At 45.8% G+C, this 22,989-nt stretch overlaps 1 protein-coding gene across 2 annotated transcripts in view; it reads left to right on the top strand.

Moving 5' to 3' along the window:
• Positions 1–22,989, top strand: part of EFCAB7 (EF-hand calcium binding domain 7) — a 76,001-nt gene that overhangs the window by 33,311 nt on the left and 19,701 nt on the right. For both annotated transcript variants that reach the window (XM_066597696.1, XM_066597695.1), the window contains exons 7-8: positions 18,670–18,808; positions 21,075–21,184. In XM_066597696.1, the coding sequence (XP_066453793.1) occupies positions 18,670–18,808; positions 21,075–21,184 (249 nt within the window). The remainder of the gene's footprint in view (positions 1–18,669; positions 18,809–21,074; positions 21,185–22,989) is intronic.

The following is a 22,989-nucleotide window of genomic DNA, read 5'->3' as shown; positions in this document are numbered from 1 at the left end:
TGACTGCTACTGGTCCCCCACTACTTTATACAAAGTAGTTCCTATGCTGACCTCTACTGGTCCCCCACTGCTTTTATACACAGTAGTCCCTATGCTGACTGCTACTGGTCCTCTACTGCTTTATACCCAGTAGTCCCTATGCTGACCGCTACTGGTCCCCCACTGACACAAAACTGTCTAAAAATGTCCTGCATGCATGAAGTGGAGGGACAAGGGAAGAGGGGAGGGAGATAAAGGGGTGGTCCAGGTGTAAAAAATATTGATGGCTGATCCTCAGGATAAATTATCAGTAGTAGATTGACGGGGGAGTTACCCAAGCCCCTCGCCGTTCAGCTATTCGACGGGCCAGTAAACTCAGGTATTGAATTCTGCAGGAAGCAAGCAGCTCTGTTCTTACCATAGTGGCCAGGCTTGGTATTGTAGGCCAAGTTTTAATTGAAATGAATGGGAACTTTGCCTGTAATACCAACCCTGGCCACTGCAGTAGTGCACAAGCACACTGGCATTGCAAACAGCTGATAATCAGGGGGCTCAGGCAAGGGACCCTTTGATGAATTATCCTCAGGATAGGCTATCAATAGTTTACAACCGGGCGACCCCTTTAACTTTGAGTGGGGATTGGGCAACTTTACATTACAGTATGCACAAATACGCTCTCCGCAGTGCAACGTATTTGCATATATACGAGGTATGAAGAGGTATATAATCTCTGTTTTGCGCATGTGGCGGCGCATAGCACTGTATTTTTTTTTTCTTTTTTTAATTTAAAAACTGTTAGCAAAAAGAAAAAGAAAACATTTTTGCGCACGCTAGGCCAGTGCACACTCACGCATGACACACCCTTTCTGTTATTTAGCCTAATGGGGTCCAGATGTGTTTTCTTTTACATATTGCGCATTTGTGTGCGTATTGCGTTTGCATTTGCGCACCTCCCATAGACTTGTATAAGGGCCCTTGGTGCGTAAATATGTAGAAAAATAGAGCAAATCCTACTTTTTTGCACTTCATGAAATCCAAGTAAAACATTCATGGGTATGAATCCTCTGAAATATATGGGCTCTGCTCTCTGCATAGTATGTGGACAAATTGTGGGCGCGCAAATACACCCTGTGAAGGCGCCAAATGCTGCAATTTGGATGGATTTTCTGCTGCGGATCTGCCGCAGTATGTTCGCTGTGGAAAACCCGCAGCAAATACATAGCCCAACTCTGAATATGGTCAGCGATAGAAACAGCTGTCCGATCCCATCATCTTCATACATAGCCTGTTCTACACAAACATGACACTACTTACCTCCGAGAAGACTCCATGGGCGATGATGTGCACCGATGTTAGGTGCTTCGTGGCTTTCTCTAATCTAGACTGTAGATTAGGTATAGAGAAGTGGGCGATGCAGTCGCTGTCTCTTCCTTCTCTCTGGAGCAGGTGGTATAGCTCCTTCATCGTGGTCCTAAAACGGAAAAGATCATTATGAGTAGAAAGAAACCAGCGAGCCTTCTAGCCCTATTGTATGTGCAGTAATGGAAGTGGCTGATAAAGGAGAACAATAGAGGAACGAAGAGAGTGGACCCCTTGTTACATCCCATTCCCACCAACTCCACCCACACAGACGTTCCCATCCACTATGACATACAGGATGTAGCAGCGGTGTGGACGGGGACGAGTTACTAGGAAAATCGTAGACACCGAATTCCTCATCTCCGGCTCATTAGTATTTACACGCACAGTTTTATCGCCCGAGTTTTATTTGTTGCGGGACGCCCAAAATGTGGATGAAAGTAGATCCCAATAGGTCTATTTACACGGACGATGTTACCACAAGATAGAAAAATCGCAGCTTATCCTATCGTCGTTAGTGTCGCACAAGAACAGCGCATGCAAACGTGCGGTCTCCCCCACATCGCACAGCACAGGCGGAGTGCGTGCGCCGAGCACAGCGAGTCGTGTCCGACACTGAGAAACTCACTAATGGCTGTGCTGTATTTTAGTGAGATGCAATATTTTTTTATTGCTCCCAAGAAGGAATGCGTAATAACGCCAAAAAAATTACATGACAACATTGTTTTATCTCTCAGCATTCCACATCAACCCATTGCAAATAATAGATTCCGTGTGCGCTTTATACGTCTCGGAACTGTCGGGGGTTAGTCTGCTCAAACAGACTGGTCAGTGATGTTGTCCGTTTCCGAATTGACCTAGGTGCGAGCGCTCTGAGATGCAAAGCATTGACCAATACACACACGGTATAGGTTGAAGCAATGAACTCTGTTTATTATCTGCATGTCCTGGTTTTTATAGACAATCGCCCTCGCAGGATGCGACTTGTGGTTAACCTGGGTGAAACTTGTGATTCCACATATGACTTAGACTTGTGATTCCACATATGACTTAGACAAGCACATTCTTTTTAGGGACTGATAACTCTCTGTGGTTAAGCCATTTCTTGACAGACTAAGGAACATCTGCTCTGGTGACCTTCCTGATTCCACTCAGGTCAGGCGTAGAGCTCAAGACAGGAAACCACAGGCTTGTTCCTCAAAACAGTCATCAGTCCTTTTACACATAAAATTCTCAAATGGCTTGCTAAGCAACATATATTAACCCTTTTAGCCCCTATCACAACGCACAAAACTCGTGCGAGGATATCAGCTTTGTTAATACGGCCTAATGAGGAAACAATGGAAATCTATATGGAGGATGAAATCTAATTCACTTACCCAAGTTGTTGTTCGGGACCTGCCGGAATGGGGTTTCCGTTTGAATTCATTATTTTCGCAATTGGCGTAAAAGCAATAATATAGCACACAGCAGAATAGCTAATGAGCAAATGGCCAGTCCCAGGCATGCGGCCCCTTATATAGTCTCAGTGATGTCATTATGACCATTGTGATGTCATCAGCAGATGGCATCACAGCATTATGATGTCATCAGTAGTCCGACATTAGCGGCAGGTATATATAGTACACTGGAGAAGCAAGATTATACAGCATAGTGATGTCATCAGTACTGTGACATCAGCAGCAGCAGTATACACTGGGGAAGCAAGTGAATATTATATACAGTATTGTGTAGATGCCTCCTGAGTGTTGGGACCATTCTGTGATATATGTGACATTCCGCTGTGTTTGGTATTTGCTTGTATCTCAGCACTAGCTGATTACCCAGCGTTGCCCATGTTTTTTTTTTACACAAAAAGAATTTAAATAGTTGTGTGTATGTGTGTGTGTGTATGTATATATGTATATATATATATATATATATATGGACAGATTTAATATATTAGTATATGAGGAGGAGGTTGTCTGTGTAATATATTAGTATATGAGGAGGAGGTCACCTGTAATATATTGGTATATGAGGAGGTCGTCTGTATAATATATTGGTATATACGAAGGAGGTCGTCTGTGTAATATATTGGTATATGAGGAGGAGGTCTTCTGTGTAATATTAGTATTCGAGGAGGAGTAAGTCATCTGTGTAACATGTTACTGCATGAGGAGGAGGTCGTCTGTGTAATATATTGGTATATACGAAGGAGGTCATCTGTGTAATATTAGTATTTGAGGAGGAGTAAGTTGCCTGTGTAAGATATTATCTGAGGAGCAGGAGATCTGTGGAATACTGGCGTAATTAAAAATCTAAAACTCACCGACCTCCTCTGTAATTTTTGTCGCCAATAGCAACCAATCACAGCTCAGCTTTCACTTGTTAAACTGCTGAGGTAAAATGAAAGCTGCACTGTGATTGGTTGCTATGGGCAACACAGATTTTCTTTTCGCTTTCATAAGAGTGAGTGCTGGGCTCATTGCTGTGTGGTACATAGTGGCTTAGTGCTGGTGGGAAGCTGTGTGGTAGTTGGAGCAGAGGAGGAGGTTGTCTGTGTAAGATATTATCTGAGGAGCAGAAGGTCTGTGTAATATATTAGTATTTGAGGAGGAGGAGGTCGTCTGTGTTACCCTGTTTCCCTGAAAATAAGGCATACCCTGAAAATAAGACATACCATGATTTCCCAGAATTTTTGAGGATGCAAAATGATTTTTCAGGCTTTTTGAGGATGCTTGAAATATAAGCCCTACTCTAAAATAAAGCCCTGCTAACACTTAATTTAAAAAGTCAATTTAAATAGTGTCCAGGCAGCTATACATGTAAAAAAGTTAAACCTTTTTGAACAAAAATTAATATAAGACACTGTCTTATTTTCGGGGAAACACAGTAGATAAGACTGTGAAATAAAAAACATCTCCTTAAGTGCAATTCCGGTTCCCCCCCCCCCCCCCCCCAAAAAAAAATAATAATTTGTCCCCATAGGATGACCTATATATGTACCAAGTTTGGTTGAAATTGCTCCAGGCGTTCATGAGTTATGGTGGCACGTACACACACATCCTGCACACACATCCCACCTCCCCCCCCCCCATTTAATATATTGGTATTTGAGGAGGAAGAGGTCGTCTGTGTAATATAAGACTGTGAAATAAAAACCATCTGCTTAAGTGCAATTCCGGCATTCCCCACCCCCTTCTCCCACAGGAGTAGGGCGCCCCCCTTCCAAATTTGTCCCCATGGGATGAGTTATATATGTACCAAGTTTGGTTGAAATTGCTCCGGCGAGGACTGATTTATAATGGCAGCCACGCTCTAGTAGTAGGGGTTCCGAGCTGCTGATATCATAATAGAATCGTGCTGGTCGGAGCCTGTGTGATAGATAGTGGCCATTAGGTTGAGTGTGGTAGACATTAGATGACCAGCAGGTTGTTGATCCGCAATGGTACAAATTTTGACTATTTTTTTGGATGTAGAATTTGCTCCCTGCCTTTCTTGAAGCGGCCCTGTACTTTTTATCATCCGTTATAAGCCCCGCCCCTGACCACGCCTCTGTCCCACTTTGATCCTAGAAAAAATCTGGCCACCTTACATATCTTCTAAATGCTGTTAAACCTAGCTCAGGTATAATCCCCCCTCCCCCCGCCATAGTCGTGCGCAGACTGCAGAATAAATCATTCTACAATCAGAATTTATTAGAAAAATGGAAAATTTGTTTTAATTAATACATAAACCATTGGTGACATCGTCCCTTTAGAAATCAGATGCAAACACATTAGAGAGCACACAGACCCCATCTGCACAACTGGTTCCTCACTAAGGAGACCCTTTCACTAACATTGTGGTGTGGACAAATCACACTGGATCCCAGGACAATACTACTTCCAACTGACTGTCAAACATCTGTCTAGTAGAGCTGAAGACATCAGCAACAACACATCTCTCTGCCGACCCGATAGTTTGTTGCAATGCATCAGTGCAGAAGAAATGTATCAGTTTGGAGTCCATGCTCTTTGAAGATTGTCTAGATTGGATACAACTGTGACAAACCTTCACCTCGGACTTTGGATGCAATGGAGATTATCTCCATTCAATGACTGCAAGCAGAAATCCTAAGGCCCCCTGTCCATGGGCGGAGCTCCGCCGCGGGAGGATCTCTGCGGTCAGCCTAATCTGATAGATAGGCTGACCGTGGAGAATTAGGGCAATTCGCTTGCGCTGCGTGGTTCAGTTGTCTGGCTCCATTCTAGAAGCGGAGGAACGATATATATCCAGGAGTGCCAGACCCAGCACAAGCCAGACCTGAACGTCGCCAGCCGGACGGCATTAATTATAACAGGGTTTGTCCAGATTCTGTTCCGCCCTCCAGTATGAAGCAGCGTTATTTCATCACGGATTTTAATGCCAACCTGTGTTGAAGGCTCTGGACAGAACCTCCGATGCAGATGATCCCTTCCCCTCCTCGCCTTCCATGCTGATATACAATGTCATATATGAGGGAGAAATACATAAGTGCACAGATACAATACGCAAGTGTCAGAACGGTTACTTTTATAGTGTGGGAATTCTAGCTTTCCTTGTACTTTGCCCCGACTCGTTGCCGTCTTTCACCTAAATGATAAGGGAACAGATCATCATCATCAGATCCATCCATCCTATTACTTGCTTTGCTGCTGTTGAGTAAATTGCGCGGTTACCGCTTCGGTCTTCCAATCTAATGGATAAGCGGTGTAATGAATATAACTTGTATTTCATTTTTGAAGATTACATTTCAACCTCCTGCAATACCATCCACTTCTTAGATACCCTCTGACCTACTCACTACTTTACGTATCGCCATGGTAACTCTCAGTGACATCGGATGGGCACAATGGGATATAATTATTGTATATAATATGGCTTCTAGGTTGCTGCCTTTAACTCTTTAAGGACCGGGATGTTTTGGTCCTAAAGGCCCAGATACTGTTTAGGGATTTTACCCATGTGCTGCTTTTACTGCCCTATTTTTTTTTCAGCTACCAAAATTATTTTTGCCGCGTTTTTCCCCCCGTAACATAAAGGGCGATTTTTAATATATTTTTTTGCTGACTCTCCCCCATCCCTTTTTTTTAATTGATTTTTGTTTTAATTTATAGTTGTTCATTTTTAAAATTAGTATATTACACTAAAATAAAGAATGGGAATATGTTAATCATTTTGATTTAGAATTTGTATAGTTTTGGACTCCAGGCACATACAGCGACGGTTTTGTTTGGTGTCGGCAGTCAGTAGTTTTTTTTTTTAATGTTTATACTTATATTTTTTTTTTACTTATTTTTGTAACGATTTTTTTTACCATCTGTGACTCCAATGACATCATATAAGACCTCCTGGGGGTCATTCACATATTTTTTTACTCTAATTTGACTCTTTTCCACTGTAGCTCGGGCATTCATAGGATCAGCATCCATATGAGCCCCAGTTATAGGGGAAAATATCACCCTGTAATGACAATAGTCACTGGCAGAGCTGATCAGGGTTTGCTAGGACCCTGCAGCTCTGCCATAATAGGGGGCACCCAGCGGTCATGTGATTGCCGAGTTGCATAGCAGAACCAACACTTCCGCTTTCACTTTTTAGTGCATAGCACTCATTGAGCGTTATGTAGCCTGGATAGGAAAAGGTAGAAGCGGTCTGACAGCCGAGGACTTGACCTGCTCCTTCTTGATTACAGGAAGGATTTAATCCTGCACCATTTTTTTGCTATCCTTCCGGATTAAAGCCCAGGACCACTATATGTGGATGGCATTTTTAAAGCCCCATGTATCATACTGTAAATTGCGTATCACAGATTTTGAATTCACCCTCATATTGAGGCAGCTTGGTCACTTGGGCACCACCCGTTCAAACGAGAAATTGGCTCATCTAAATGGACCCGAATTAATACTGGCTTTAGGCCTCTTTCACACGGGCAACAGTGATATCACCGCGAGAAAATTGCAGATATATCGCATTGGTGTTCTGTGCGATATCGCTGCATTTTCTCACGGCAATATTGCGATTTTGTGTTGCTTCAAAGTCACGCTCTTTTGCCGGGATTTTCGGGGGTCTTGAAATATAAGCCCTACCCCGAAAATAAACCCTAGCTGTGCTTTTCTCACGGCGATATCGCTGTAGCCATGTGAAAGAGGCCTAGAAGGGTTGTGTGACAACACCTGCTCGAAGTCAGGTGACTACTTCGGCCAAACAGAGGCCACAGCCTCACTTTCCAAACTCCTGGCATCAGCACTCACATCCTAAGCGCCATGATGCCAGGAGTTTGCTGCAGCTTCTGATGACTTCCTGTGTTGGTAGACAGAACTGGACAGCAACATCCAGTCAGCAGTTTCTCAGGGGATTGAAGACAGGTAAGTTTACGCTCTTTTTCGTTATTTTATCGCCTGCCCGGCCGTTAACATTCTTGTTTTTCTCACATGAATGGATTCTAATTGCGGAATCCGCAATCGCCGTCCACCTGGAGGATCCACGGCAAAAGGCAGGCACTGAAAGGCATGAACTTTTGATTTTTCCTTCACACTCATGGATACAAATTGCAGATTTCGCGAGTGGAAGAAAAATCGCAGCATGCTGCTGACTCTGTGTGGACGGCCTCCATTGAAGTCAATGGAGGCGTCCAGTTCACAGCCCATACACAATTAACATTGCGTACGGGCTCCGGGTACCCACGTCATTGCTTAGTGATGGTACACAAAATACAAAACAGTGAAAAAAAAACCAAAACGCGCTGCACATGACCCACATCGAGTCGCCGCGGTAATACGCAATACAGTGAAATCAGGTACGCAGGTCTCCTGCATGCAGAATCCGACCCATCCATGTGAGCCCGGCTTAAGGCTCGCTTTACACGGGACAACTATCGTCAGGATAATCGCTCGATAGAATGAATACAAATGATAGCTGTTGCGTGTAAACACAGCCATCAACAGGATGGCGAGTGATGATTCATTCACTAGTCCTTAATCGCTTTGTTTCAGCTCAACAAAAATAGTCGTTAGTTGATTATCGTCAGGTGTAAACAGGCAATCATTTATGTTTCAACGACTAGGTTATACGTTTACAGGGAGACATGCTCTTCAGCAACTCCGAAAAACTTTGTTAAAGCCCACAAACGCCAGTCGTCCATATGCCGACAACTTGCTGTAGTGGTTATGTCGAGCCACTGTATGGATGATAGTTGTCTCATGTAAACCCACCCAAAGGCCGGTTTCACACGGCCGAGAAAATCGTGTGAGACTCACACATCTTGCGTGACTATGAACCCCATTCTTGGACAGTGATGTCATATACACCAGCGATGTGGTACAGGAAACAAATTGTGGCATACTCTTAACTTTTCGTGTTTCTCAGAACGTTTCGTCCATTGGTTTCAGTGGGACCTGTAATGCCTCGCATGCCTTGTCATGTGCATGCAAGTGCGAGGTTTCCTATTGAAATCAATGGGAACCACTTTCGATCCGCTATCACATGTGAAACTTGCGCCAGAGGATCAGAACTTCACAGATGTGGGTAAATCGCACGTTCATGAGTGCAATATTGGGTCGAGTTTCATTGCCCAATATCGCGCTCGCCCTTGTGCAGGTAGCCTAGGGCAGTGATGGGCAACCTTTTCGGCTTGGTGTGTCAAAATTCGCCGAAAAACCGAGCATAACTCGGGTGGTGTGTCACTTTGAAAAAAAACCAACATTTGTGATATTAGTACAGATAGTCCCCGACTTGCGAACGGGTTCCGTTCCAGGAGCCCGTTCGCAAGTCCGTTTTGTTCGCAAGTCGAACAAATGGTAGTATGGAGGGGATCGCGGGTGGACCCCGCTCCATACAACGTCGGGTGCCGGCTGTTCTTACATCGGGCACCCGGCGGCAGCAGTTCCGATGAGCCGTGGCACTTGTCGGAACTGTTAACACTTTAAATACCGCTCTGACAGCGGTATTTAAAGTGTTAACAGTTCTGACGAGCGGCGCGGCTCGTCGGAACTGCTGCCGCCGGGTGCCCGCTGTAAGAAACAGCCTGCACCCGACGTTCAGGGGGCCCGTACAGCGTCCCACGATGAGATCGCGGGACGCTGTGTGGTTGCTAGGCAGCCGGGGACTCCTGAAAGGCCCCAGGACTGCCTATGCAGAGTGCCTATCAAGCGCACGGCTTGCTAGGCGCTCTGCATAGACAGCCCTAGGGCCTTTCAGAAGGCCCCCGGCTGCCTAGCAACCGCGATGTGACCGGACAGGCTTCTATCAGGCTTGATAGAAGCCTGTCCGGTCCCTGCACAGTATGATGTCATGCCATAGCATTACATCATACTGTGCAAAACAGATAGTTCGTATCTAGCGAAATTCGTAAGTCGAATGTTCGCAAGTCGGGGACTATCTGTAGTTTAAATAAGAAAAATGTATACTTGTAACATATAACAGTATTGAATAAACCAAAAATTAATTATTTTAACTTACCTGGTTAGTGACTTCTTTGTTCATCCGTCAGTTGGTTTCTTCTGTTGGTCTTGAAATTAATTAACGGTCCAATATGCAACTTTAACTGGTGTGGGGTGCTGTAAACTGAGATAAGTGAGGGGAGGGGGAATTCTTTAACTAACCTACCTATTATTGACTTTTTTTGTTGCTGAATTTCAGTGGCTAAAATTAAATCTTCAATTGAAGGTTGGTATTTTGCACACTTCAAGCCCAAACAAGCACTACTAACGTCATCTGTCAGTCAGTTTCTTTTGTGGGTCTTGATAATATTTAACAGTTCAATATTAAACTCTAACTGATGTGGGGTGCCATGAACTGAGATAAGTGAGGGGAGGGGAAATTCTTTAACTAACCTGCCTATTAGTGACTTTTTTGTTGCTGAATTTCAGCAGCTACATCTTCAATTGAAGGTTGGTATTTTGTACACTTCAAGCCCAAGCAAGCACTACTAACGTCATCTGTCAGTCTGTTTCTTTTGTTGGTTTTGATATTATTTAACGCTGAGAATAAGGTCTCACAAAAGTACGTAGAGGGAAAAATTGTGAGTAAAGCCATTGCCATATTTTTCAGGGTGCAGATGTTAAATTTGTAGAGCCTTTGACAAATTTAAGGATGGAATTTGATTGGCCCCTATAAAGGTGTAGCTGCCTGGAAATGTATTCCTTCCCTTTCATCCTCACTTTTTTTCAAGAGCTGGGAATGATTAGTTTCAAAATGTCTATTTATATTCCATGTTCTGCTTACTACCGTCTCAGTACATAGAACGCAAAATGATCTGCCATTTTTTTCTATAATGCCATACATCTCAGTCCATGTCTCTTGAAAGGGTCGCCTACTGCTACTACTACCACTCCCTTTACTTAACCTTGTTTTTTTATTTTTTGGGTTCTCCATCAGACAGTGATCGCAATGGCAGAAGATTACTCACTTCTCAGTAATGGCGCTAATGGGCTTATTTAAATGGCTGCTGCACAGGCCCTCCCTTCACTTCTCAGTAATGGCGCTAATGGGCTTTTTTTAAATGGCTGCTACACAGGCCCTCCTTTCACTTCTCAGTAATGGCGCTAATGGGCTTTTTTAAATGGCTGCTACACAGACCCTCCCCTCACTTATCTCAGTAATGGCTGCTGGTGGTGGCTGCTGCTGGCTCCCGCTGCTGGTGGTGGCTGCTGCTGGATCCCGCTGCTGGTGGTGGCTGCCGATGCTGGTGTCTGCCGCCGCAGGTGGCTGCCGCCGCTGCTGCTGATGGCTGCCGCTGCTGCAGGTGTCTGCCGCTGCTGCAGGTGGCTGCCGCTGCTGGTGGTGGCTGCCGCCGCTGCTGGTGGTGGTGGCTGCCGCTGCTGCTGCTGGTGGCTGCCGTTGCTGGTGGCTGCCGCTGCAGGTGGCTGCCGCCGGTGCTGCTGGTGGCTGCCGTTGCTGCTGGTGGCTGCCGGTGCTGGTGGTGGCTGTCGCTGCTGGCGGTGGCTGCCGCTGCTGGTGGTGTCTGCCACCGATGCAGGTGTCTGCCGCCACCGCTGGTGGCTGCCGCCGCTGCTGCTGGTGGCTAAGATGGCCTTACTTATGCTGCTGCTGGTGGCTAATATGGCCTCCAGATCCCTTCCCCTGCGCAGTCCGCGGCTGATAATGCCGCCGGCCGGAAGTGATGTCGGCCCCCTAACCGGAAGTCCCGGCACTACTAGACGCTCTGTGCCGAAGGTCTGTGGTTTTGGCCTACAGACCTCCGGCGCACAGCGTCTACCCGTCCCACCGTCCCATCACAATGTTTTATCCTCGGCTACTACACCTGGCCGTGCAGGAGCCGAGGATGAAACATCCCGGTTCTCCGCGTGCGGCCACATAATTTCTGTATGCGCTGCAAGCGGGCCGCGTGTCAGCGAAAATGGCCACGCGTGTCAGCACTGACACGCGTGTCATAGGTTCGCCATCACGGGCCTAGGGTATCAATCCTCAATTACGTTGCGTCATTAACTCATTGTGCCGGGGTCAAAAACACAATTGCCTATAAGCATCATAGACCAAGTTATGATACTTATAGGACAGGTCCCGAGGAGTCTGGGTAAACTTTTTAAACTTCCCAGTTCCTGTGTTGTCACCCCGATTAGCTGGGACTCGATCTATGAGCTTGACTCTATCTTATAGAGAACAATGGGGGAAATAGACTCGGTATTCTTGTATCTTGACGCCACCGGAAGCTAGGGGTTTGCCAGCAGGAACGCCCCTCTCACACCCCTAGCTCCCGATTGGTTCAAGCCTTTAAGGTCCTAGCAGACTGTGGCTTTCGTTAATGCTGGGATGAAGGGTTAGGCTTACGGCAGCTTTCTGTATTAACCGCCACCCTCCATCCCAGCCACAGCGTCAGCCAGATCTGTCCCCACACTTTCTTTTCAGTGTCGCTGCTGGCCTCCAGCCTCCGCGTCTCCCTGCCTCCCTCCCTGAGTGACTTTCAGTCCCACAGGTCCACTGCTCCCTCAGTGTCCGTGGCCGCTGCAGAGTGAAGGGAGCCCAACGGGGAAGCAGCTCTGCTGCCCCCACCGCCCCCTCACTGTCCGCCGCTGCCCTCCAGGCTCCACGTCCCCCTCCCTCCGTCACTCACTCTGAGGCAGCGCTGTGCTGTGGCCACCGCAGGTCCCCCAAAATCTGCCACCGCTGCTGAGTGCAAGGAGGCCGACGGGGAAGCGGCTCTGCTGGCGGCACCGCTCCCTGATTCTTCGCCAGCACTGGGCAGTACAGGCAGGCTGACCGAGAACACGCCGCTTACTTTGTCTCCCCCACCGCTGCACAATGTAGGCAGCCCCGCGGGGCAGCCGCTGTGCCACCGCTCCCTCACTGTCCTCGTACGAAGCCCTGTCAAGCAGACTGTATCTTGTCGCCACCTACACTTCTGGTGGCGACAAGATACAAGAATACCAGTAGAGTCATGCTTATAGATGGAACGCCAACTTCCTAGGGTGACAGTGCGGGAACGGGGAGCCTGGTAAGTATACAAATGATGCCACCGGACTCCATACTCCCTGTCCTATAAGCAGCATAACTTAGTTTAGAGTTGGTTTCCTATTCCCATTCATTGTTTTACAGACTTGTTAAAAAGTCGTAGATTGACTTGAAGGAATGCTGCCATCCAATAGGTGGCGCTGCAAAGGTATTGTTCCATCTTCCTTATTTGCATTCGTTTAGGTCCCTTTAAATAGGATCGGCTAGGTATCAAGCAGCAGCTCCGTGGTAAAGTGGAATGGGTTAAGTGGCATGTACCGAGCGGACATGTTGTGCAGTCGAGGTACAAGGCACCCTAATAACCTCCTGTCTCCCCTCCTCCGAACTTCTTTCTAAACTGCCATTGATTTTCATTTAGGAGGCGACTTTTGGTCCCGTTGATAAATCACAGGCGCAGCCTCTCCGGTGGGGGACCCATCAGACTCCCTTCCCAGAGTCAATATTTGTAGAGTGTTATTATTGATCAGCGGTTCTTCGCAGTCCTTTTACTTCATTCGGACTTTACTAGGGTCTCTGTTTTATTTTATTTTTTCTTTTCCCGCAACCTGAAATAATAGCTGCAGATATCAAAACCATAAAGGGCAAATTGGTCGGGCCCCGCGTTATAGGGCCCCGGGGATCCGTAGCAGGCACATAAAATGATTGTAGAACGCAGGACGAAAATGCGGCAGTCACGGCCCTCCCGGGGCGCGTTCTCATTTCCAATAACAACTCCTGGTTTTGTTCCCTACCCCGACCTCCTGTAAATCGTATCCGGCCTGACACTTACATTACGGGTCAATGGGCGGCTATTTCCTGGCGCGCTGAGCGATGAGTCCGGCTAGACGCCGCTCACCGAAAGAAAGGTGCTCCCGCTAAACGTCATATTTCTGCCGCACAGCCTGTTTATAACACGCCATTTATTTATGAGATTTATTTACTGTTTGCTCACAAGAATAAAATATATCGCCGTATTTAAGACATTGAGAAAAACTTCCAGCCGCCTGTTAACCCTTTAAAGACCAGCAATTTGTCCGTCCCCCGCTTCTCAAGGGCTACAACTTTTTCATTTTTTGATCAACGGCGCCGAATAAGGACTGTAAACGTAAAGCCAGCGGTGTGCCGGGCTATCACTGCATATGGCAGCGATTTTAGACTGCGCATGGCGGCATATCTCACGCCCGCCGCCATACGCGGTCTTCCTGGTTTCTTTTTTTGCTTACATTCCCCGCTCTGTCGTTTCGCAACGGCGTGTATAAATGCCACCTATAAGCAATGTAATTGCGTATGAACAGTGTTGATTCCGCACCCATAGAGAACCATGGGCTCTCTAACGCATAATACGCGGCAAAATAGAACATGCAGCTGTTTGTTTTTTTTGCGCGTGTATTCTACACTGAATATTCCATCTACACTGAATATTCACAAGTGTGGATGGATCAATGAAAGTTAAAGTACATTCATCGACTCCATTCACCGCGTGTTACGCAGCATTTTGTGCACATCTGTCTGCGTTTTACTGTGTATTTTTGCGCTGTAAGGCCTTAGTCACACGGGCGTTTTTTCCCGCGATTTGCGGATCGCATGACGGATGCGCATCCACAAATCGCGTGACCGGGGCCGAAAAATCGCACGAGAAAACTGCTCATAGCCGCCTTTCAATAGAAACGGGCCGGAGCAGTGCAGCGCTGTCCGGCGCATTGAATTCAATGGAGCCGGCAATACAGCCGGCTCCATTGAAAGCAATGCGCTGCGGGCGATCTCATGATGAATTTTTGGGAAGGGCTTAAATATATAAGCCCTTCCCTGCAATTCATCCAGAAATGTGTAAAAATAAAAAAAATATATATACTCACCTGATCCCGGCAGACGGAGTTCAGCCGCGGCCGGCCGGCAGTTCTCCTGAACTGCTCTGAGTAGTATTCAGCAGCCGGGGATTTAAAATCCCCGCCTGCTGAATGAGCTGCCTCTAATTGGTCACAGCCTCACCAATCAGAGGCAGCTCTCACTTACCCATTCATGAATTCATGAATGGGTGAGTGAGTGCTGCCTCTGATTGGCTCAGCGCAGGGACCAATCAGGGGCAGCTCTCAGCTGTCATTCAGCTGTCATGCAGCACGCAATTTTGTGTAAGTTAAATACGCTGTGCAAAAACGCTGGTGTGAGAGGCCTCATTGAAATAAATGGCAGTTTAGTGCTGTTTATTTTGCGCGCGTGAAAAACACGCGTATTGTGAGAGCGGCCTTAGAGTACCGTGTGATGTACCATATGATGTGCTGAAAAACGTTTAGTCGATAAAGTAGAGAAAAATAGAAAAAAAAAATCGCTATTGTTTTTTGGGTTTTGTTTTTTGGCTGTTCGTGTTGCAGCAAAAAGGACATTAACTTTATTGTGCGGGTCACAGCGAATGTGACAACAACGTTATGCTATTATTTCAGGTAGTATTACTTTAAAAAAGTAAAATAACCTTTTTTGTTAAAAAAAAAATGTTTTCTTTCTTTCGCCATATTGTGACCCCCATAACTTTTTTATTTTTCAATCCATGGAGCTGTGTGAGGGCTTGTATTTTACGGGGCAACTTGTCATTTTTATTGGTACCGTTTTGGGGTACAAATGATTTTTTGATCACTCTTTATTCAGTTGTTTTAGGAGACATGGGGCCCAAAAAACGTAATTCTGACATTACGTATTTTTGTTCCTGTGACTTTCACCATGATGGATAAATGATGATCTGTTTTATTAGTTTGGACTTTTACAGACACGTCAATACCAATTATGTTTATTTTGTTTATTTTATTTATTTATGTATTTATTTTTGTGAGAAATGGGAAAAGGGGGGGTTGAACTTTTAGTATTTGTTTACGATTTTTTAAAATTCTATTTAACTTATTTTTATGGTAAGTTTTTTATAGTCCCCACACGGACTAAATACTTCAGTATTGCAGTATATTGGTTTTTTTAACAATAGTCTATTAAGCCTTGCCACAGGCAGAGTTTAATAGGCTACAATACATGGCAGCCCTGGGAGCTTGCACTAGTCCCATGTGAACTCATTGACACCCTACAGTTGTGTTGCAGGAGGGCCGATGGGCATCGGAGGCTGGCTCATTCTCCCCAACTGGCTACTTAGATGCAATGTCAACTTTGACAGTTAACGGCAGTGATTGGAGCTAGCCCAGATTGCTACCATTGCAGCCGGTGTCAGCTAACAAAGTCAGCCTGCACTTCCTGGGTATGGAGCGGACTTGGCTCGGCTTCTGGAACCCCTATAGATCCTGCAGTAGTCCCATAGCACTGTCTCCCCATCACTATTTTCTCAGACATGCGGCTGTGCAGGAAACTGCAGCACGGCCGCAATTACTTCAGTTGTCTGTACAGCCAGGTAGTCGGAAAGCCATGGTGCAGGGAGAAACTAGAAGGGGACATAGCTGTAAATCACTGTTCATCCTTAGGATCAGTGGGGATCCCAGATGTCGGACCCCCACTCATCACAAAGTAATGGCATGTCCTAGTATTAGGAGTATCCATTCGAGAACCCCTAGGATATGTCAGATGAAACGGCACAGAAGTGGATGAATATGGGTGCAAGTCTTCCCAGAACTCGGTCCACAACCCTTACTAATAGAGGCAATCAGATGAAGGAGGAGAAGACATCTCTTCCTCGGTGACCTCTTTATTTCACCTTTACTACATTTCAGTCCAACAGAACCTTCTTCATGGAATTGCTTGGGAAAGAACCTGTAGAACTTGTGAGCATAGGACAAAGAGGACTTTTCAACATGGAAGTTCTGTCTTCTTCCCCTTCATTTGATCACCTTTAGGCCTCATGCCCACAGCCGTGGCGGAATATCGCAGCGGAGTCCGACACGGCGCCCCACAAAGACCCCATACTCACAGTGTGAACATTGAAAGGCAGAAAGCTATTAGGTTCAATAGAACCTACGGGATAATGCTGCGGATTTCCGCCACGTGAAACGTGGCAGAAATCCTTCCGTGGGTATTAGTCCTTAAAGAAGTTTTCTGGCACTAAGATGTTATCACCTATCCTCAAGATAGGTCAGTAATATCCGATTGGTGGAGGCGCTGATTGAAGAGGCGACGGCACTCAGGTGAGCACCATGACCTTTTCTCAGACCTGTAATGTCACATGGCCTAAGGACAACTTCATGTGGCTGGGCTAGAGCTGCCTTACCAGGCATCGCCACTATACAATATACGGCGCTATGCCTGTTACGCAGTGAAGGCACTTACCTGAGCGCTTCAGCCTCTTCAGATAGCTGATCAGCAGGGATCCCGAGTGTCGGACCCCAACGATCTGATATTGATGACCTATTCTCAGAATTGATCATCAGTATTAAAGTCCCAGAAAACCCTTTTAAGTATTTAAAGCGACCCTATAGTTTCAGGGGGAGGGGTATAGTACCTGCCATTGTTCTTCTCTTACCATTGTCCCTCTATTCACTGGTTCCAAGCTATACAGTGATGCCTGCTACAATTTTCTATCTCCGTAATTCAATTATGTAATACTCTCTTATTGGCCAGTGTTAATCATGTGAGCAGGGCTGGCCAATCAGAGAGCAGGTACAGTCCATTAGTAGTCTAATACTACCAATGCACTGTGGGGATAAGGCAGTCAGAAGATTTTATCGGCCGTTTTGGACGGACCAAAGCAGGACCTGGAACTGGTGGATCGGAGGAATGGCGGCACAAAAGACCAACAGCAGGTAATATAACTGGAGGGACACTATAAGCTTCATTGTATAGTGAATACTTCTTTTTCATAAACTTTGCTTTAAGTTCTTCAGTAATTGCTGTCAGTGAATGGAAACATTGAAAACATCCACGGATCAACTGTAACTCTAAGACTTTACTGTGACTTTTAAGACTTCATCCTCAGTGTTTCCTTATGCTGGGAAAAAGTTGCAGACAAGTCAGAAGAATCCTGACCGCACGGGAATCCTTGCGATCGGGGCCCTTTGGGTCACACGCTTGCGGTAACTTTGTCCCCCAAAGTCACGGTTCATCCCAAGTGTAATCAGAGGGTTTCCTACAATTGCAGCCTCTGTTAGGTGAACACATCAGCAGCGGCAGAAATCTCTCTCCCGTCCTGATACTTTGCTGCAGTGTATCAGCGCAGGTGGAATATATCAGTTTGGAGTCCGCGCTCTTCACAGATTGTCTAGACTGGATGCCACTGAAAGTTGTGGAACTTTTCATTAAGCAGAAAGTCTCAAAAGTCTGGAAATATCATTATAGCATCACAACGGTTTGGCAGACGATCGTGCAAGTTTGCATACAAGCTGCGGAGGAAGAGGGAAGCCTGTTAGCCATATCACCAACATGACGGCCATTTCGAATGCCGCCATCTTGGATTCGACTCATTTTTTCAGTGAGAAGGTCGGTGTGACATATCAGACGGGCAGAGAAGTTTACTAGAAAAACAGCGGTGGGCTTCGTTTTAACATAACTTTATTCGTTCTCGTCTTAACAGTAACTTTTCTTGTGCCAGTTTTGGATTGGAAAGTTCTTTCTGAGAACCCACTATATGTGAATGTTACCCAATCCCTGTTCACAGATCCCTCGCCGCCGTGTTCTCCATGTCTTTCAATAGAAGGGTGGCTGCGTTTGCACGCGGCTCTGCTTCCACCTAAATGCAGCAGGCTGGTATTGGTAGACTCCCATTCACCCAGTATGTACGGATCCTGCCCATAGCTTGCCTGGCGGTGGGGGGCTACCCTGGCTCAGGGATCACCGGGGATCTACCTGTGAGGCAGTCCAAGTTGGTGTAGTGCACACATGCTTACATGGCTTCCTCCTGCTGTAGATGACTGACACCCTGCGGCTTCTGACACTTTCTGATGTTCTTGTCACTTCTAGGCCTGGCATTGTACTCGGTCCAAAGGATGCTTCTTCCTGGAGGAGAACAGCATAGCGAGCCATCACTATCGGCTGCAGCTAACACTCAAATCTACGGTCTACCTGACAATCAAGCCCTTAAACCTCAGTAGAGCTGAAGGTATGTGCCACTGTGTCCAGCAGCTACTCCATGACTTTGGATGTGCTGCCCTCTAGTGCTGTTCTGAGGAACTGAATACATTGCAAACTTTGTTTCTACAGTTTGATGGGTATCTGAGTATTTTTGGAGTACAGTTATTCCCTATCCACAGGGTAGGAGATAACTCGCTGATCAGTGGGGATCCAACTGCTGGAATCCCCTCTGAGATTTCACCCTCACTGCGTTCTGAAGTTCTGGCCGCAGTGGCCATGCATACACGTCTCCTCTTCATTGGGACTGCTGGAGATTGCTGAGTTCAAGCGCTCAGCGTGCGTACATAACAGCTGCTGCAATAACTTCGGGACATGCCGAGGGTGAAACCCCAAAGGGAGACAACCACTTTGAAGCCATGTTCACATGGGGCAGATTTGCTGCAGATGTTCTCTGTGGATTTTCAGCAAAGTGGATGAGATCTTCAAAATCTCAATCGCTATGGAATAAAAATGTGGATTTAATGCAGATTTTCCACAGCGAAAAATCTGCACCAAAATCCCCGTCATTTGGTGCGGATTTAGATGCAGATCCACAGCAGACTTCATCCCTTCAATTGAAAGTGGGAAATCTGCTGCCAGTCCTTGTCAAAATCCGCACCACGTGCGACACAAAATTGCGGTATCGCCGTGAGAAAATCGCAGCGATATTGTATCTGTGCTATATGTGATATTGCTGTTGATTTCAGTGGGTTCATTCAAATTTCCGTATTTTGCGCTCGCATTTGGGTGTGAAAGCAGCAATTTAAACAATCCTCTGCTCCCTACCTCTGCTAACCTACCAATATAAAGCTAGTCTCGCCAAACAGCTTTATGTTCTCTGTATTACCGATAAAGAGTTGTATTCTGTACTTACGGGGCTCATCCAGCTTACTCATTGCATAATAAAAAGTTCTGCAACTTTCTAATATATGTTGCATTACCATTCCTCACTTACAGTCTGATCTCTGCCTGCTGTCAGTGAATGGAAACTTTTTTTTAGTGTAGATTATTGTATTTGAGCTATACGGTGCAGCAGCGCAGATCTCTTCAATGGACCCCAGGCTGGTTGTTATATGTTCTGATACATTATTAGGACCCTCCGTGAGCTGGACTGGGTCAAAACAGGTTTTCAGACTTTTAGTGTAATTAGTGTAATGAAGAGGTGAAACCGGAAATATATTGGATAGGTGCAAAACTTTATGATGAAAGGGGTTGCTAAGACTTTACTATTGATAATAGGCCATCACTAGTTGATCAATGGGGTTCCTCCGCACGGGTTGGTACTGCAGGCACAGCTGCTATTGAGTTTATTGCAATACCAACCTGGCAGCTGACCCAACAAATCGTTGATCTTTGAGGATCCTGAGCAGCGGACCCCTGACGATCAACTGGTGATGACCTATCCTGGGGACAGATCATCAATAGTAAAATTCTTGATCACCCCATAGGCTAATTTCACATGGGGGAGTGCAATATCGGTCCATGAAACTCGGCTCGATATCGCACTCGCCAATGTGCTATTTCCCTGCGGATGCAAGTTGTTTTTGTGTCAAAAACGCCTCCCATCACTTCAGGGAAGTAGCGATCAGCAAGTGTTTCCCATTTACCTCATATCGCACTTGTGTGCACCTCAAACACAGTGCGATGCTTTTGCCGCCCCTTTGAAAACAATGGGCAATGCGTACCCAAGGATAGGACAAGCCGCAATATTTTTCTAGCACCGTAATGCAGGAAAACTCACTTGTGTGTATGACCCCATTCAAAAGAATGGGGTTCATATTCATTCTCGCAACGCACAAATCTTGTGCGATTTTCATGGCGACCTTAGAGTACATGCACAAGGCAGAAAAATGCTGCGACAGCGAAAATTTTCGACGCAAAATTTGCTGCATTTTCGCATTAAAAAAACGCAACAAAATCCACGCATTGGTACGGACCTTGACTCGGATTCAGCTAATTTCCGCCTGCATATGAGCGCTGTTATCACCTCCACGTTATTTGTGCTGCCAGCCCAGGAGTGCAGCGCAAATAATCACCCTGCAACTGTTACTGAGCACCGCCGCCAGTTAACTGATATGGAAGTGGACTGCCTGTCACCGAACAGATGGCGGACGGAAACATGGTGGCGCTCAGTAGACATATCTGGGTGACGATGTGCGCTACGCTCTATATATATGGATTACTGCTTTATATCCTGTGATGTTCATGTTGTAGTTTTTTCAGTTTTCTTTTAAAGAAATTCTCCCTTTCTGTAGGGATCTCTTCCCCCTGGAGTTCTGTGGACACGGCGCTGTATGTCCTGAAGGAGAGTGATGGGCGAGGAGAACCTCAGCTGGTATCCTTCACAGAACTGCGCAACAAAGAAGTAAGAGTCCGCTTATTAGGCTGCGGTCACATGGGGCGTAAATCCTGCGGAATGACCACAGCGGAACCGCATGGAAATACCATGAGATTTCCGTGACAGAAACACAGCTTCAAAATTTGCGCCGTTCAGCACGGGTTTTGAAGTGGCTTCGCCGCCTGCATTCTGCCATGGCCATTTCTCACTCTAGAGAGGAAAGATGGCCGCAGTGGAGACGGTGATAAAACTGACATGTGGGGCTTTGAATTCTGCGCGGCATGTCAGTTTCATCACGGCTTGGCCGCAACAGCTACTCCACAGCGTGTGGACAAGATTTTTGCAAATCTCGTCCACTTAGTTGCTTTATCCCGGGATAAAAATTGCCGGCGGACTTTCCGAGCCAAAAGTCCTCACGGAAATTCCGTGGCAATTCCACCTTGTGAGAACATAGCCTAAAAGGAGTATTCTGGGGCTTTGTTAACATTTTGATGATGACATTTGACAACAGATGATCAATAGATGATTTGCAAGGATCCCCACCAATCAGTAGATTCTTGGTGCCACTGTCGCTATAGTCAGTGGAGGAAGCAGAAAGCGCTGCCCATAGCATAGCAGCCCGGGTTGGTATTGCAGCCATTGGTCCCATTGAATTCAACGGGAGCTACGCTGCAATACCAACACGGGCTGCTACACTATGGTCAGTGCTTTCTGCTTTTGCTGCTGACCATAGCGGCACCAGGAATTGGCTGGAATCAGGTCTTCGATCACCTATGGGTCAAATGTTAACAAAGTCCCAGAATATCCCTTTCAAGCAGCTTTTGTGACAAAAATTCTGTCTGGAGTCAAGAGGGGGAGGAGGAGGGTATATTACCAGTAGTTGTTCTTTCGCTTCTGCTCCTCCAATCGCATTTTCTAACTACCTAATGCAAGACGTGATCACAGGGACATATCAAAGTTTTGGTCGCTGGGAATCCATCTGCCGGGACTGCCATTGATAACTAGAACAAGTCATCTTAGTACTGTCACTGCTTGCTAGGTGAAGATGAGCTATATAAAAGCCCTTCAGCGGACCTCCTTCTATCGATCAATGGGTGAAGCAGGCCAAAAATTTTTAGAAAGCACTATTACACTTGAATGACCAGCCAAATGTTTTCCTTTTTGCCTCTCCGGGTTTCAGCAGCCACAACCTTTGTTCTTTTTGTCAATTATGTGGCTGCATGAGGCCTTCTGTATACGGCATTTTAGGGTATGTTACTGTGTAATTTAGATATTTTTTTTCTGCTACGGCACAAATATAGCAGAAAAGAGTTCCAGCGTTGACTTTTATTTTATACTATCCATGTTTCCGGGTAAATTCTGGCTGTACGACTGGCCAATACCATGTAGGTTATTTGGATTTTATTCAATGTATGTGCACAAAAAGGTATTTTAGTGTCAAACAAAAAAAAACAAAACTTTATTGAAGTCTCAATGAGGCAACATAAAGTAAATGCGCACAGTGCCAAAAATGTTTCAAGGACATACATATAGGTGTCAAAAGCAAGAAGGTTTCAGTATAGACCTAGACATAATTCAAGTCAACAGTTTGCCAGAGAATCAAAAATACAATGACACATATCAAATGACTGGTGGAACAAGGACCGTATAGAGATATATATCTCACATTGTCAGAGTTGATTTGCACAACTGTATCATTTTGAATTATATTTAGCTTTTCACATAGCATAATAGCATTGACCTTGGAGACAACTGTTGGAAAATGAAGAAGCTTGGTACTCCATTTGGAAGTAATATGTATTCGAGTTGCTAAGAGAATAAACTGGCTAATT

This window comes from Eleutherodactylus coqui, chromosome 3 (genome assembly GCF_035609145.1).
Source record: "Eleutherodactylus coqui strain aEleCoq1 chromosome 3, aEleCoq1.hap1, whole genome shotgun sequence".
In the NCBI taxonomy this organism is placed as follows: Eukaryota; Metazoa; Chordata; class Amphibia; order Anura; family Eleutherodactylidae; genus Eleutherodactylus; species Eleutherodactylus coqui.
Note: the sequence above shows the minus strand (reverse complement) of the source record. Positions and strands in the feature narration are given on the sequence as shown.